The following is a 17,596-nucleotide window of genomic DNA, read 5'->3' on the forward strand; positions in this document are numbered from 1 at the left end:
TACCCGTGAACCAATCAGGGAGTGCCAGGTCACCGAGTCAGGTGGGTGCCAACCCACCAATCATGATCCGCCAGGTCACGGACATGCTCAGTGCGGCGAATCCTGGACTTAGACTCCACGAGCCCTGTCTCCCTCTGCAGCCTATGCTTAACACTGCTGGGCACAAATGCCTGGGAGACAATCTGCAGGGCTCATGGAACAGCTAGGTGTTGGGACTGACAACAATGCTGAGCAGTATCAGCCCTGGCTGGCCTGGAATAGGAGACCACAGAAGGTCCTGGACCCATTTCAAATCCAGCCCCAGACCAACACCTAACACTACCTCATTCAGATTGCTACCTACAATAGCTTTGTCCTGTATAAAAATCCCAAGGAGTAGTGATATTTCTCCAGTATTAGGAGAAATTTTTTAAGTGTTTCATATTTGACTCGACAGTACAGGAGGAAGCCTTCGCGTATGAGGAATGCGGGTAGATTTGCAGAGTGTCGTTTTATATACCCATCCCTGCCAATCCCACCAAAAAGTATCCCCAAAAAAGATTCCGAGTTTGTAGTAAGCACGGTTGAAGGAGTGATTCCCGGTACTAGTACCACGTGTGCCCATCCCAACCAGGCCTTTATATCTCTCCCTGTTTTGAGACCTACCACACATCTTACAATTATTAGGTTGTTGTTTTTTTTCAAATAATTAATATTTTCTGTTTAGTGGGCCCCAGAAGAGTAATTTTTAGGGAACAAGTAATAAAGAGAATATTTTCATAAGTAAATGCCCACGTCTGTATAGCCCAGAATGCGGACCCCACAAATGCTTTTGAAAATAGTCAGGTCATCTGACAATTCCAGGACTTAATCACATACCAAACTACTAAACAAACAAATTCTCATCCACATACATGCTCTCGTCTGTGTACCCCAGAATGTGGACCTCACAAATGTTCTTGAAAAAAAGTCAGGTCATCTGACAATTCCAGGACTTGATTACTCACAAACATTTTTGACCATTTATCTTAGTTTGACTGTTTTTACGACTGTCTTGCTACACAAAACTTTTGTTTCCATTTATATTACTTATATAATTATATTGGTGATAGGGGCATGATCATTTTATTGGAGGATCTCTAATAATGAGGCTGTTCCGTACTTATACACTATGGGCTTTGCTGCATGTTCTTGCTGAATCTCCTGTACCAGACAATGCTTTCAGGATTCTGTAGTAGATTGGTTGTGTTGTGCCTATTGTGGTTCCTGCCTTGGCAGGCGGGAGCATGCTATGGTGTATCACGTCTATTGGCACATTCGTCTCTCATATAGGGATTGATGGAGCTAAACGGACGTTGTATGACCAGTCTCTGAACGATAAACCTGTCATTCTAGCCCTGCTGGTGTTCTTTCATCTTTGGAACAAACTGAGGTTTGTCACATAGTTGGCTTCATTTTCCTCCACATTTGCCCTTCACTCCAGGACAGTTTATTCTTCCTGCTATAATATACGCAATTGCAGGACAACTGTTTTGTTAGCAAAACCAAGTTTTATAATCAGCAAATGCGTTTTTAGGGGCATGCGTCCCTCTGTGAGTAATAATTCCTAGAAGGAATTTCTTGCTTGGTAGCTCAATGTCTCTGTAAGCTTTAAATGGGTCCTGGAATTCCATCAATTTTATTCTAAAAATCAAATGGTGCGCCATCTATTATAGGCACAGCCTTGTGTCCAGTGCTCACTTTGGTGCCATATTGGATGTACTTTCGAACACTGAAAATCTAGTGCAATAAAATTTGAGGTGTGTTCCTCAGAACATACAAAAAAGATTCATAGAAGAGGCAGTGAAAAAAATGCAAATTGTAAATTTTCAAACTAGTGTTGCATCAACTGCATAAAAAATGGCGGTATCAAACTACTTACTACCTTTCTAGATAAATACATTACAGAGTATAATTTGCAAAAAAAAAGACACTTATGGCAGATTTTTGTTGCTCTTGAACCACACAGGCTCTGCAAATATGACAATCTTTTCCAAATAGAGCCAAATTTGTGTCCAAAATTTCAAATATTGCTCCAAGCTCTGCCGTTTATCCAAACACAACTTTTTCACTACATGTGGGGTATCTACGTGCTCGTAAGAATGTGGGTAACAAATTGTGGGGTTCACTTTTTGGTGTTACCTCTGGATAAAGTGAGAAATTTGGGGCTAACGCAAGATTTTTGTGAAAAAATAAAGTTTTTCAATATGATGACTGAATGTTATCAAATTCTGTGTCATACCTGTGGGTTCAAAATACTCACGATACCCAAGGATAAAATCCTTGAGGGGTCTAGTTTCCAAAATGGGGTCACTTGTGGAGAGTTTCTGCTGTTTAGGCACATCAGGGGCTCGCCAAACCTCTCGATTGCAGCCAATTGTGAGTTCAAAAAGTCAAATGGTGCTCCATCCCTTTCAAGCCCTGTCGTGCGCCCAAAAAGTGGTTTTCCTCCACATATGGGGTATCGGCATGCTCAGGAGAAATTGAACAACAAATTTTGTGGTCCATTTTCTGTTGTTACCTTTGTGAAAATAAAAAAAATTGGGTCTGAAGTAAAATTTCTGTGAAAGAAAGTTAAATGTTCATTTTTTCCTTCCACGTTCCTTCAGTTCCTATGAAGCACGTGAAGGGTTAATAAACTTCTTGAATGTAGCTTTGAGCACCTTGAGGGGTGCAGTTTTTAGAATGTTGTCACTTTTGGGTATTTTCGGTCATATTGACCCCTCAAAGTGACTTCAAATGTGATGAGGTCCCTAAAAAAATGGTTTTGTAAATTTTGTTGGAAAAATGAGAAATCGCTGGTCAACTTTTAACCCTTATAACTTCCTAACAAAAAAGAAAATTAAAAAATTGTGGTGATGTAAAGTAGACATGTGGGAACTGTTACTTATTAACTATTTTGTGTGACATATCTTTCTGATTTAAGAGCATAAGAATTCAAAGTTTAAAAATTGCACCATTTTTTTGCCAAATTTCTATTTTTTCACAAATAAACACAAGTTACTATATAGAAGAAATTTTACCACTATCGTGAAGTACAATATGTCATAAAAAAACAATCTCAGAATCAGTGGGATCTGTTGAAGCGTTCCAGAGTTATTACCTCATAAAGTGACAGTAGTCAGATTTGTAAAATTTGGCTTGATCATTAAGGACATAATTGGCTCTGTCCTTAAGGGGTTAAAGGATATGTTGTTTCTTTAATAGCAGCAATCAGATTTGGAAGAAAGAAAGAGAATGGTGACAAAATCTGCACGACACTGCTAAATGTATTAATATTTTATAACGTTTGTGAAAGGGAAAAAAATAATCTTTCTTCTATTTTCAGTGTTCTTTGAAAGTTTGAAACATGTTCCACAGTGTTGCACGAAGAATAACACAGCACATAAATTCTTGGTGTAATTTTGTTAAGAAGTGTCCATCAAAGATTACACAAGTATGAAAAATTTGGGTTTATGAAAATGGTTTTAAATCCAATGACTGATTCTTATGTTTTCTTACACCCTGATTTCAAAAAACACTTCTATTTTTAACCATCACGTAAGAATTTTGCACAAAACGCGTGAAATTACGTACAAGCAACATGAACAAGAAAAATCTTTATTGTAGCCAAAAATGTACACAATATTATATATAAAAATGTATTGAACATTCATTCTGCAACTTTATTGGAAATTAATTCTTGTGCCTTTTCCTTTTCTCTTCAAAGCTTCTCTTGATACCTTTTCTCTTATAGAAGGCCCGTGGATCTTCTATGTGAAGCATAAAGCAGTAGTCCCCCATCATGTTCACGTTTCATTTACCTTGGTATCATCGTTCCATCTCTTTGATATCCTGATGAAATTTTTTTCCTTGCTCTTCGCTAACAGCACCAAGGTTTTCAGGAAAGTAGTCCAAATGGAAATGTAACTTCAAATTCATCAGACAACCCAAGGCTTTGAAATGTTTTAGCATGTTCTCCACAATGGACTTAAGTTTTGGATCTTTGTTGTTACCTAGAAATTTCTTAACGACTTCTTTAAAGGAATCCCAAGTCCTTTTCTCAACAGCTTTTATTTTTGTTTCAAACACATCGTCTTTCATGAGTTTCCGAATATCCTTCAGTTTTGATTCAGACAATCCCTGAAACTTGGTACACAGGTACTTAAAAATCTCTCCGTCTTTCAGTAGAGCTTTTACAAGTTGCTTCATTAGTCTATGCTTAATGTGGAGGCTCACGTACACACTTCTCAGCGTGTGAAGTGGAGTGCGCCTGCACGGGTTAATCTATCTTTTTTCACTCAATCCAGCTCTCAATCTCTGTCTTAGGCTATAAAGTGAGCATAAATCACACCACGACACATTCAGCACACCCCAACTTAACACTGCCACCACTCATCAAACACACTGGGTGATGAGTCCCCGAAATCTATATTACTGTTAGACAATCAAAAGGTCACACACTCCCTTAAAAGCGATGGATTCTTTCAGAGTGAACAAGGTTCAACTTATTAAAGCTTTTAAGCTTAAATTTAAAAATATACAGTGCTTACAATAAATATATAAAAAGGTAAAAATACAATGACATGCAAATATGCAAAACAGTTATAAAATAAAAAGGGAGAAACAACAGAAATACCTTCAACGTTTCTGTCTGCAGTTATCCTGTTTCCTGAGGGAAGAGAGAGAATCTTGGAACACATCAGTCTTTAAACTGCCCCCACATGTGAACACTTCTGTTTGTTTAACCCAGCTTTCTATAGACTTGACCACAGACCCACATACTCATATTTCCAGGACGACCTGAATTGGTCTATTTAAAAGATGCTGTCTGTAAATGGCCAATGAGCCAAATTGTTGCATTTCAAATATCATGTGTTTCCCTATACTGACAATAGGAAATATTCTGCCTAGTGTAGACCATTTGCTATAACCCCTTTGAAGCTCATGGTCCAAGAGATAATGCGCTAGATTTAACACCTCCAGCACAAGCCCCTTTGTGCTTAAAATATTGGTATATCCAGTTTCACCTTTTTCTCCACTAAATGTAATTCTACTGCTGTTATGATTTTTCCCTTATTGATTATATATTTTCCTTCACATGGAGTTGGGGCAGGAGAACTTTAGTGGGATAACCTAAACTTTCTGCAACTATGTTCTTGAGTCCAAGTTGACAAGATGTTCTCGTTGGCCAACTTTTTTGGCTCCAGTGATGATTCCTATCCCGGCTGTCCCAGTCACACAAAAAGCATGATTACTTTGTGTATCCTTCTTGCTGCCCAAGGAGCAAAGAGAGAACTTTCAGATCACCACATATTGACCATCCTTGATTCTTATAATTAAATTTCTGTTATTATTTTTCCCTTATTGATTATATATTTTCCTTCACACCTCCACCCTTTTGAACATGCATGGGAGTTTGACTTACTTGTCAGCTCCCTAGCAGGTATCCAGCTCTGGCGCCTCTTGGCAGGATAAACCACCCCTTGATAGGATAAACCATCAACATTACCATGATCAATTCCCTTCTTATGTTAAATTGTAAAATCATATTGCGGCAAAGATCAGGCTCCATCTGAGCAATTTCCCATTATCCCCCACTACTCTGTTGAGCCAAATCAGTGGGTTATGATCTGTGATCACGGTGAAGTTGTGCTAATAGACATATGTCTGCAGTTTCTGCTGAGCTCACACAATTGCTAAACACTCCTTTTCAACTGTGGCATAAGCAAACTCTGGGCAGGAGTTTCCTGCTTAGTTAAAGAATGGGGTGTTCTTCACCTCGTTGGTTCACCTGGCTGAGAACCACACCTAGCCCATAAGTGCCAGCATCAGTCTGCACCGCAAACCGGCGAGTGAAATCTAGGGCCTGAAGAACTGGCAAACTAGCCAATGCTGATTTTAGGGCACTAAAGGATTCCTCACATTGAGAAGTCCAGGAAATCATTTGGGGAAGCTTATTCTTTGTCAGTTCAGTTAACAGATTAGCTAGGGCACTGTAGTTTGACCCAAACTTCCTATAATAGCTGGCCGTACCCAGGAAAGGTTTTATCTGCGTCTTGGCTTGTGGGGTAGGCCAGGACATGATGGCTTCTACCTTACATTGTTCGGGTTTTAGCACCCTGCCCCCCACATGTTGTCCAAGGTATTGAACCTCCAACATGGCTATCTGACACTCCCCTGGCTTAACAGTCAGACCTGAGGTGTTAGATCTCTGCAGCAGGTCACCTTCCTCCTCCTCCTCAGGCATGCTGCAGACAGGTAAAACACAAGCCTCACTGTCATGATGACCTTTCAGCATATTGACATGACAAAGTTTTTGACGTTTTGTAAGTCCATCCAGGGTCACAACATAATTAACATAATTTAAACAATTAGATACAGTGTACGTTCCCTCCTATGCAGCCTGTAGTTTGTTCTGCAACATAGGAACTAACACCCAAACCTTCTGGTTCATTTGTGCCTGGGTCACATTCTCATGAGCTATGTCGCTCCATTTCTGCATTTTCAGTCGAAGTCTCAGTACATATTCCACCACAGAGACTCCTGGAGTTTTAGGATTACCCTCCCAACAGTCCTTAATTAAATCACAAGGCCCCCTGACCTTTCTGCCATAAACAAGTTCCAAGTGGGAGAATCCTGTTGAGGCCTTAGGTACCTCTCGGTATGCAAACAAGAGATGAGGAGGGTAGCATTCCCAGTCTGTCCCTTCAGTCTCCACCAGCATCTTGAGCATTTGTTTTAGAGTTTCATTAAAACATTCACATAGGCCGTTTGTCTGAGGATGATAGGGACTGGCTACAAGATGCTGCACGTGCATTTTCTTGCAGAGACTTTCCATCAGATTAGACATGAATTGGGTACCCCGATCATTTAACATCTCCCTGGGGAACCCCACGCGAGAAAACACAAAAACACAGTCAGTAGGGCATTGGTCACTTTATCTGCTCGTATGGAATACAACGCCAGTGATTCTGGATATCGCGTAGCATAGTCGACCACTGTGAGAATGAAGCGTCTGCCAGAGCGGCTAGTCATTGCAAGAGGCCCTGTGATATCCACAGCCACTCGCTGGAAAGGCTCTTCAATCACTGGTAGTGGTATCAATGGGGCTTTTTTGATGTTCCCGGTCTTCCCAACTTTTTGACAAATTGTGCACGATCGACAGTAGTTGGCTACGTCCTTCCCCATTTTGGGCCAATAAAAGTTGTGTCAAATGGGCTTTAGCGCTCTGTATTCCAAGGTGTCCAGCAAGAGGAATCTCATGAGCAATCCTTAATAACTGTTCCCAGAACGGATATGGGACAACCAGATGCTTCTCACAGTCCCAAAACTCGGTTGTGCCATGGGGGAGAGTCTCTATATACAGCCTTCCCTGGTCCCAATATATCCTGTCCTTGTCAGAACCAGTAGGCGGTTAGTCTGCAAGGCATCTCAGATTCTCCAGACTGGCATCAATTAGCAGGGCTTCCTGGAAGCTCTGACTATCAGTCTGCAGTTTCCGGCCTAGTCGGAATGCTAGACCCTGGTCAGATGCGGAGTATGCTGTTGGAGACTTCCTCAGGGCTGCCACGGGTGAAGGCTCCTGGGCCATAACAGGGCCCTCCTGTCCTGGCACTTCTCCCTGAGACTCATCCTCTAAATCTTGGGGTTGCATTTCAGCAGCAGCCTGACTGCGGATCACAGCTGCCACATAAGTACATTCCGGCACCTCAGTGCATTTTCTTGCATCACACAGGCTCTTGGTTGGGTCACTGGCTTCCACCTTCTTAGTCACATTCATTTGCAAGGCCGGGACATAGTGGCATACCATCCTGCCCAGTTCCGTGCCTAGCAGCACATTGGTAGGGATGGTGTCTGATACACCCACTTCCCTCAGTCCTTTCCCTGCTCCCCAGTCCAGATACACACATGACATGGCAATAGCAGGGCTGACTTCCCCAACTCCGGTTACAGACATCATCTTTCCTGGAATTATATCCGCATGGGTCACCATTTGTGGACGCACCAGAGTTACTTCTGCGCCGGTGTCTCTAAGGCCAGTGGTAACTTTATTGCCCACAGTGACAGTTTGACAGTTCTCATTATTCCTCACATCATAGCCAGCCACAAATAAGACAGAAGGTGAGGACCCTGGCGGCTTGGTTGTCATACTGGGGCCTTTCTTCCTATTAGGGCAAGCAGCACTAACATGTCCCACTTTGTTACACATAAAGCAGCGACGTATATCATTAAAAGAATGTCTGATCCCAGGGGCCCCGGAGGAAGTAGATGTAGAAGGCTCTGGGGGCCGACTGGCAGAGAGAGAGGGGTCCCTAACTGGCTTACCTCCCTTCCAGCTGAATCCTGATGGCTTCTGGCATCCTGTTGGCCGCATAAGAGTCAGCAATCTTTGCAGCCTGATCAGCAGTTTTTGGCTCTCGGTCGCACGGAAATTGTCATACATCCATGGGACTTGTGTGGAGGAACTGATCCTTAACCATAAGATCCTCTAGTTCCTGAAAGCTGGTAACAGACAGTCCTCGCATCCATTGACGGAACGGGGTCCTCAAGATGCTTATGACTTCCTCATAGCTGTCAGTTGATCCCCGCTGTACATTCTGGAACTTTCTCCGATACAGCTCTGGGGTGAGCTTGTATTTCCTTACCAAAGCCTCTTTTATATAGTCATAGTCCCCATCTATCTCTGGTGAAAATTCAGCAAAAACTTCCAAGGCTTTGCCTTTCAGGCCTGAAGTTAAATACTGTGCATGCTGATCACGGGGCAGATGCTATTGCCTGTAGGTTTTTTGAAACCCCCAAAGAAAAGTATCTAAGTCTCCATCTTTCTCCATGACAGGGAAGTTTTCCAAGCACGGTCTCCTTGGATTTATATCCTGGGAGTAAGGTAGCTGAAAACTGTTACCCCTTGGTAGTTGGGCTGGGCTATCTTAAGCTGGACATCTCTCTCGGCCAGGCGTTTGGCAGCCTGTTGGCACTTTAGAGTAAGCTGCACACGCATACTGGCATCACATTCTCCCAGCTGTTGTAAGGGCATTTGCAAAGTCCATGCTCGCCTGAGAACTGGCGTAGTTGGTACCCCCAGAAGTTATTTCCGGGACAAGGTCCATTGCTTGGCTCCCTTGAGTTGGGCTTTCACTTTTTTCCAGGTGCCACTGTATTCTGCTCCGAGTCCTGCTCCATTAAAGTATCAATCAGCAGATCTTTTGATTTGTCTGCGGTCTCTATTCCTCTCTGCTCACAGAGGTTAATTAGAGCCTCTTTACTCTGCTTCTTATATAAGGCTTCCATATCGGTAAACAGCCTTTGCCAAATAAAAGATAGAAAAGAAAAACGGGAAGGGAAAACTGTTTGCAAGTGTGTCTAAGTAAGCACTGAGTTGGACCTTGTAGAACTGGTGCACTCCTCGCAAGGATACCAGCTCTTTAGTACAGGGAATAATTGCTTAAACTAAGTACTAATGCTCTAATAGAGTGAACAAGGGTCAACTTATTAAAGGTTTTAAGCGTCAATTTAAAAATATACAGTGCTTACAATAAATATATAAAAAGGTAAAAATACAATGACACACAAATATGCAAAACAGTTATGAAATAAAAATGGAGAAACAACAGAAATACCTACAACGTTTCTGTCTGCAGTTATCCTGTTTCCTGAGGGAGGAGAGGGAATCATGGAACACATCAGTCTTTAAACTGCCCCCACATGTGAATACTCCTCTGTTTAACCCAGCTTTTTATAGACCTGACCACAGACTCATATTTCCAGGATGACCTGAATTGGTCTATTTAAAAGATGCTGTCTGTAAATGGCCAATGAGCCAAATTGTTACATTTCAAATATCCTGTATCTCCCTATACAGACAGTAGGAAATATTGTTAAAACCCCTTTGAAGCTTCTGGTCCCAGAGATAATGTGCTAGATTTATCACCTCCAGCACAGGCCCCTTTGTGCTTACAATACTGGTATATCCAGTTTCACCCTTTTCTCCACTAATTGTAATTCTACAGCTGTTATGATTTTTCCCTTATTGATTATATATTTTCCTTCACATGGAGTTGGGGCTGGAGAACTTTAGTGGGATAACCTAAACTTTCTGCAACTATGTTCTTGAGTCCAGGTTGATAAGATGTTCTCGTTGGCCAACTTTTTTGGCTCCAATGATGATTCCTATCCCGGCTGTCCCATTCACACAAAAAGCATGGGTACTTTGTGTATCCTTCTTGCTGCCCAAGGAGCAAAGAGAGAACTTTCAGATCACCACATATTGATCATCCTTGATCCTCGTAGTTAAGTTTCTAGAGAATAAAGTCTAATTTCTCATAGCTTTTCTTCAAGTGCTTATAATGCCCACAGGCACTGAAAAAAATAGGAGGAAAAAGACTCCGCAATAAGATTTTATCCGAGGTAGATAAAAAGCGTTAAACAAGGTTATGCTAACCTGATTTAGTTGTGTATACACAACTTTTCCATGGCTTATAAATCCAGCTGCTGTAGGTCCAACGGGTCATCAGACCGGAAAAACACAAATAAGGAGTATTTGCGGATAATCTGCGCTGCTGGTATCACATATAATAGATCCAAATCCAGACAGAAAGTATTTTGTATCCTTTCTTTATTCAGTCAACGCATTTCAAAGTACTTCAGACTTCTTCATCAGGATATGAAAACTTGTCCTGATGAAGAAGTCTGTAGTACTTTGAAACGCGTTGACTGAATAAAGAAAAAACGCAAAATGCTTTCTGTTTGGATTTGGATCTATTATATGTGATACCAGCAGCACAGATTATCCTCAAATCCTACAGGCACTGAATCATACTTGCTGCCATTGTGCAGTAGCACGGCTTTGAGACTTTTTTTGGATGAATCAATAAAGAGTCTCCACTCACTCACATTGTACTCAGTGTTACAATTTTCCATCAGCCCAGGAACATCACTGCAATACACTAGAGCACTGTCATGAGAAAAGTATGGAAGGAATTACTTTTATTTGCTTCTGTACCATGGAAAACAGGTACCAGGAGCTAGCAGGTTCCTTTCCTTTACTCTAGAGCCTAAAAGTTCTGCAGAATGTTTAGGAAGCTCCAAGTAAAAGCTTTCATTTCTTATACTGCTAAGGTAAAATGAAAGATACACTACCGTTCAAAAGTTTGGGGTCATTTAGGAATTTCATTATTTTTGAAAGAAAAGCACATTTTTTTTCAATGAAGCTAACATTAAATGAATCAGAAATACCCTCTATACATTGTTAATGTGGTAAATGACTATTCTAGCTGCAAACGTCTTGTTTTTATTGTAATATCTACATAGGTGTATAGAGACCCATTTCCAACAACCACCACTCCAGTGTTTTAATGGTACATTGTGTTTGCTAACTGTGTAAGAAGGCTAATGGATGTGTAGAAAACCCTTGCACAAGTATGTTAGCCCAGCTGAAAACGGTTTGGCTGATTTGAGAAGCTATAAAATTGACCTTCCTTTGAGCTAGTTGAGAATCTGGAGCTTTGTTTATTTCAGAGTTAGTTGATCATTTGTTGAGTATGTATCCCAAAAACCTGTTATCCTTCAACAATGTATAGACAATTTAAGAAGTAAATTCAAGAAGAAAAACACAAATATCTTAAAACACAACATGACACAGTCATGGAAAGCTCAAATATGAAATTTATTTAGGGGATAAATGAAGTGGGCTGGGCAGGGGGATTGACCAAAACTGAGAAGTTCCCATTTTGAGATTGAGATTCTCTCAATCATTTATGCTTTTTATTCTTCGCTTTCCTTCTGCAAGTAAAAAAAAAAACAATTAAATTAATTTTGACGTAGCTCATGAAAGTAGACCGATCTTGTATGAGTTAGTAGGTAATAGAATGTACCTTTCCACCAATGTCACGGCTCTTGGCCCTCAACTTGTTCACTTGGGACTCAGCAATGTCAGCTCTCTCCTCAGCCTCTTCAAGCTCGTGTTGAACCTTCCTAAAGCGGCTCAGGTGAGCATTGGATTGTTCCTCCTGTTAGCAAAAGAACACGATGGTAAGAGAAAGGTTTAACATATAGAATAAATCTTTTAAATCTGGTAAGGAAAAGAAAGTTTTACTTACAGATTCCTCAGCTTGCCTCTTGTATGCTTTAACTTTCAGTTGCAGTTTATCGACCAGATCTTGAAGTCTGAGACTGTTCTTCCTGTCCTCCTCAGTCTTGAAAAATATGGAAATTATTCAAATTTTATAATTCAGCTTTCTAAATTAAAAGGCTTCATCAGAAATCGTTTAGTATCTATGTGTTATTCATTTTTTATAATTTACCTGATAGGTCAGTTCCTTCACTCTCCTCTCATATTTACGAACTCCTTTGATGGCTTCAACTCCTCGTTTCTGCTCATTTTCCAGCTCATTTTCCAGTTCACGCACCTGTGAAAAACATCATCATAAACATTTTTTTTCTTTGCCTAATTTTTTAGCATTATTATTTATGTTATGAAATGATGCATACTCTAGATTCCAGTTTCTGGAGCTGCTTCTTGCCTCCCTTCAGTGCCAGCTGTTCAGCTTCATCCAGACGGTGCTGGAGATCCTTCACTGTCTGTTCAAGGTTCTTCTTCATTCTTTCCAAATGAGCACTGGTGTCCTGCTCCTTCTTCAACTCTTCTGCCATTAAAGCAGCCTTAAAGAACAATAAAGCTTATAATAAATATAGGGAACTCTAAAACATAGACATACATTGGAAGCATTAAGAAGAAGACTTACATCAGTGATGGCTTTCTTAGCTTTTTCTTCAGCATTTCTTGCTTCCTGAACAGTCTCCTCTACCTCATTCTGGAGCTGACCAATGTCTCCTTCAAGTTTCTTCTTACTGTTGATCAGGCTAGTGTTCTGAGAGAGAAAATATAATTTTAATATTGCACATGGTTAATTTAAGTTTATTCATTTTTAAGGTTCTATTTGTTCTTTCAGATCAGAAGAAGACCTTACCTGAGAGTGCAGGAGCTGAAGACGTTCACTGGAGTCCAGAAGTTCCTGTTCTGCAATCTTGCGAGATCTCTCAGTCTGTTCCAGAGCAGCCCTATACTCCTCAATTTCTGCCTGTTGCAAATTGTTTCTACGTTCAATGACTGCAACCTGTTCCTTCAGGTCTTCCTGTCCTCTGACGGCGTCATCCAGGTGGAGTTGAGCATCCTGTTGGAAAAGTACAGAAATATGAATAAACTATGTAACTACTATGTCACCCCTTCACTTGTAGTAAGCTTATAACAAATTAGTAAAATGTAGAGAAAATGCAATATATGTTAGGGGGTTTTAGGAATAAATAATGATATTGATGTTCGTAAGGAATACCTTCAGTTGTCCTTGCACATTTCTGAGTTGTTTCTGTGCCTCTGCGGCCTGGCGGTTGGCATGGCTGAGTTGGATCTCAAGTTCATTCAAGTCTCCTTCCATCTTCTTCTTCAGTCTGAGAGCATCATTTCTGCTTCTAATTTCAGAGTCCAGTGTACTCTGCATGGTGTCAATAGCCCTCTGGCTGTTTCTCTTCAGCTGCTCAATTTCCTCATCCTTCTCTGCAATCTTCCTGTCTACCTCTGATTTAATTTGGTTAAGCTCAAGCTGAACACGCAGGATCTTGGCTTCTTCATGTTCCAATGATCCCTGCAGAAGTAAATTAAGAAATATTTAGATGTAAATACATTTTCATTTTATATAATATACAAATTCCTTTCCAAAGTTAACCAGTTCTTCTGACAACTGATAAAAGCTAAAATAATATCCCCAAAACTTTCCAATTTAAAAAAACACATTCTTTAATAACTTTATATTATGATCTGCAGCTCCTTTAACCACAGACCTTCCTAAATAAATATTTCACCATTATATATTTCTGACTTGATATGAGTCGGAGCTTGAGTATGCAAATATGTGTAATCTATCAAGAGCTACTGTCATATACCAGGACATTGGAATCAGTATTACCTTACGAAAAAAAGTAGTCAGCACTGGGTGTCCACTATTCATAGTTAGGTTTTATAATTACATTACATAATATAATTAGATTTAATTATATAATTAATTAAAATTAGATTATTTAAACAGCTCAAATAATTTATTTTAATAATGTGTAAAAGTTATAGCAACATACTTCAGCTTCCTCCAGAGATGCCTGCAGATCACTCTTTTCTTGCTCAGTCTGTTTCTTGGCCTTTTCTAATTCATTAATGGATTTTCCAGTGTCACCGATCTGTTCAGTCAGATCTGAGATCTCCTCTAATTAAAGAAGTAAAAAAAAATGTGAAAGTTACAAACTATAATATTTGAAATAATATAAGATATAAATATGTGAAGCTTTGAAAAACTATAGGCAAATCTTTTTAAAATATCCTGGCAACACTAACTTACCCTGATTAGTTAACTACTAAGTATAAAGCGAAGAGGATTAATCTCTATTAAATGAACATACGTTGTAAGTTCTTGTTTTCGCGTTTCAAGGTCTCAACTTGTTCCAAGGCCTCTTCATAAGCATTCTTCATCTTGAAGATTTCAGTGCTTAAGCTACGAGCTTCTTTTTGAGCAGCCTCTAGCTCAGCCTGTCCCTCTTCATACTTCTGTTTCCATTCAACAAGGACCTTTATAAATGAATATTGCATTAAAATATAGTAAACCCACTGAATTATGCTAAATATGCATAATCAAAATTGTAATACCCCAGTGCTAAGTTGGGAAATTTACCTTGTCAAAGTTCCTCTGCTTCTTGTCAAGAGCAGCTGCTGCACTGTTTGCTCTCTCCACATCAACCATAAGGTCTTCTACTTCAGACTGCAGTCTCTGCTTCGTCTTTTCCAATGAAGCACACTTGGAGTTCACAGCCTCTACCTGCTCCTCAGCATCCTGTAAGCGCTGAGCCAGCTTCTTCCTGTAAGTACATTGAAAAAATATATCATAGAAATGTTTTCTTGTCTGAAAGTAACAGCTATTGTAAGTAATAATTAATTGGAGTTTAAACTTACTTGGCTTCTTCCAGCTCCTCTGTGCGCTGAATGGCATCAGTTTCATATTTGGTCCTCCACTGGGCAACTTCACCGTTAGCTTTGGACAAAGAGCGCTGGAGTTCAGCCTTGGCTTCTTGTTCCTCTTCATATTGCTCACGAAGTAAGTCGTTATCATGACGGGAAGATTGAAGAGCATGAGCAAGAGCGTTCTTAGCCTAAAATATACATTATATACATATACATTTTGCATGATAAAAAGTCAAAATAATCATATCAACATTTTACTAGCAAATGTTATGTAAAGTGCTCTAACTGCATACCTTTGATTCTTCCTCCAGTTGTCTCTTGAGTTCCTCCACCTGTTGGGTGAATCCCTGCTTTCCTCTGGAGAGCTGAGAAATCAGAGCTTCCTTCTCCTCAACTTGACGAGACAGCTCACCTAAAATGAGGAACACAGTAGATTTTCCCCTTTCAAAATATTTTCTTTAAATTGAGAGTAACTCTATATAATAGTGCAATAGTGCAGGTGAATAGTGAATATTTTGAAAGTTTATATTTCATACTTTTATTTCTTTGTTCTTTCTTTACTGTTACAGATTTCATACAGTGGTGGCTACATTGAAACTCTTACATTCACAGACTGCTATTCAAAAAAACTTGATTATTATCATGCTACTGTATTAATTTACCATTTTCTGTCTGAGAACGCGCTCTTTGAGCTGAGAGGTCATTGATCACACGTTGATGCTCATCATCCTTAGACTTCACTTCACTGAGTTGGTCCTCAACTACGCGGTTGATCTTTTCAAGGTTGGCCTACAAAAATAAATCTTAGTAAGAATTTAATTAACAACTTAAGTAGACTCACAGAAAACATTTTGTCATGAAAATACCTTGGCTTTAGAGATGCTCTCCAGGTTGCTGGCAAGATCATCAACTTCCATCTTCAGTTCACTCTTCTCTTTCTCCAGTTTCTGCTTTACTCGTTGCAGGTTATCAATCTGTTCGCCCAGCTCAGCAACACTGTCAGCGTGCTTCTTGCGCAGAGCGGAAGCTGTAGCTTCATGCTGAAGGGTGGCTTCTTCTAGATCACGTCTCAGTTTCTGGAACTCAGCTTCACGCTTCTTGTTCAACTCAATCTGGGCAGAAGTTGCACCTCCAGCTTCTTCAAGTCTTTCACTGATCTCTTCAAGTTCTCTAGAAAGATCAGCTCTCTGCTTCTCAATCTTGGCACGAGCTGCACGTTCAGCTTCAATTTCTTCTTCAAGTTCTTCAATACGAGCCTGGAAAGCAGCATTTGGTAATTACATGTAATATAATCTTTGCTATAAGATATAATCATGTTTTACTGGGTTTTACCTGCAGTTCTTTGATCTTCTTCTGCAGTTGTAATCCCAGGGACTGTTCATCCTCTATCTTGCTTTGCAATTGACTAATTTCAAACTCTTTCCTAGGAAGTACAAACAATATGAAGTTTAATTACCAGATTTGTATACAGATTTTTGTATGAAAGCAGAATAGTAAATACACACTTCTTAAGTTTCTCCTCGGTTTGTTGTTTATCATTTTCGAGATCCATAACTGTTTCCTGAGAGAGTTTGAGGTCACCCTCAAGCTTCCTCTTAGCCCTCTCAAGGTCAAGACGGAGTTTCTTCTCTTGTTCAAGGGAACCTTCCAGCTACATAAATAAAAAGTATGACATTCATTATAAAATGAGATTCATCCAAACTGTGAAATGATACAAATGAAATGTTTTACAAATACTTACATCATCGACTTGCTGTTCCAGCTTTGTCTTGGCTTTTGTCAAAGAACTGACTTTGTCTTCCTCAGCCTGGAGGTCATCAAGTGTTTGTTGGTGAGCTTCTTGGAGAGCCTTCTTTTCCTTGGAGACTTTGGCGATATTTTCATCAAGAGTTGCCAATTCTTCTGTAAGGTTTTTAACCTATAAGTGAAGAACAGTCATGAGCTTAAAAACATAATAACAAGTTAATTGGAAGACGAGTATGCTCTCCTTGTTGACTGTACCTTGTTTTCTGTGGCATGCTTTTCTTTTTCAACTTTAGCCAGGGTAAGTTCCAAGTCATCAATGTCTTTCTTCAGCTCAGAGCATTCATCCTCTAATTTCCTCTTTTTAGCAGTCAGTTCAGCATTACTTTCCTCTTCATCTTCAAGTCTTTCATTCAGTTCCTTCATCTTTGACTCCAACTGGATCTTATTCTTGATGAGGCCTTCACATCTTTCCTCAGAATCAGCCAGAGTCTCAGATTCCTACAGAAATTAAAAATGCATATTAGGTTAGTATGTAATTTTTAGTTACCTAATGTAAGGCTATATTAATACAGGCAAATGTTTTTACTGATTGGACTTGGAGAAGAAGGTCATTCTTTTCTTGGACAATGACAACCATTTTTTCTTCTAGCTCCTTCCTCTTAGCTTCTGACTTGGCCAAAGCATCTTTTGTCTTTTCAAACTCATCCTTCATGTTTGCCATTTCTTTTTCTGTCTCAGCACTCTTCAGAAGAGGCTTGATCTTGAAGTAGAGCTTCATCCATGGCCAGTGTTTGACATTCATGAAGGATCTGACATTGTACTGGATGATAAATATAGCCTCCCTGTTTTAGG

At 39.9% G+C, this 17,596-nt stretch overlaps 1 protein-coding gene and 1 pseudogene across 1 annotated transcript in view; both read right to left on the reverse strand.

The window, feature by feature from the left end:
* Positions 1-7,414: 7,414 nt before the first annotated feature.
* LOC141155471 (uncharacterized) lies at positions 7,415-8,831 on the reverse strand (annotated as a pseudogene).
* A 2,929-nt stretch (positions 8,832-11,760) lies between these two features.
* LOC141155472 (uncharacterized) overlaps positions 11,761-17,596 on the reverse strand; it is a 50,351-nt gene continuing 44,515 nt past the window's right edge. The window contains exons 60-79 of the mRNA XM_073642337.1: positions 17,331-17,586; positions 17,000-17,242; positions 16,740-16,916; positions 16,504-16,649; positions 16,331-16,421; positions 15,865-16,254; positions 15,661-15,787; positions 15,292-15,410; positions 14,990-15,186; positions 14,712-14,895; positions 14,443-14,608; positions 14,125-14,249; positions 13,329-13,637; positions 12,966-13,169; positions 12,741-12,866; positions 12,487-12,657; positions 12,300-12,404; positions 12,096-12,191; positions 11,871-12,005; positions 11,761-11,778 (exon numbers count right to left, since the gene is read on the reverse strand). Of these exons, the coding sequence (XP_073498438.1) occupies positions 11,761-11,778; positions 11,871-12,005; positions 12,096-12,191; positions 12,300-12,404; positions 12,487-12,657; positions 12,741-12,866; positions 12,966-13,169; positions 13,329-13,637; positions 14,125-14,249; positions 14,443-14,608; positions 14,712-14,895; positions 14,990-15,186; positions 15,292-15,410; positions 15,661-15,787; positions 15,865-16,254; positions 16,331-16,421; positions 16,504-16,649; positions 16,740-16,916; positions 17,000-17,242; positions 17,331-17,586 (3,385 nt within the window). The remainder of the gene's footprint in view (positions 11,779-11,870; positions 12,006-12,095; positions 12,192-12,299; positions 12,405-12,486; positions 12,658-12,740; positions 12,867-12,965; positions 13,170-13,328; positions 13,638-14,124; positions 14,250-14,442; positions 14,609-14,711; positions 14,896-14,989; positions 15,187-15,291; positions 15,411-15,660; positions 15,788-15,864; positions 16,255-16,330; positions 16,422-16,503; positions 16,650-16,739; positions 16,917-16,999; positions 17,243-17,330; positions 17,587-17,596) is intronic.

The sequence above is a fragment of the Phyllobates terribilis genome, unplaced genomic scaffold (assembly GCF_046119375.1).
Source record: "Phyllobates terribilis strain yellow unplaced genomic scaffold, ASM4611937v1 Scaffold_7__3_contigs__length_470593459, whole genome shotgun sequence".
Classification (NCBI taxonomy): Eukaryota; Metazoa; Chordata; class Amphibia; order Anura; family Dendrobatidae; genus Phyllobates; species Phyllobates terribilis.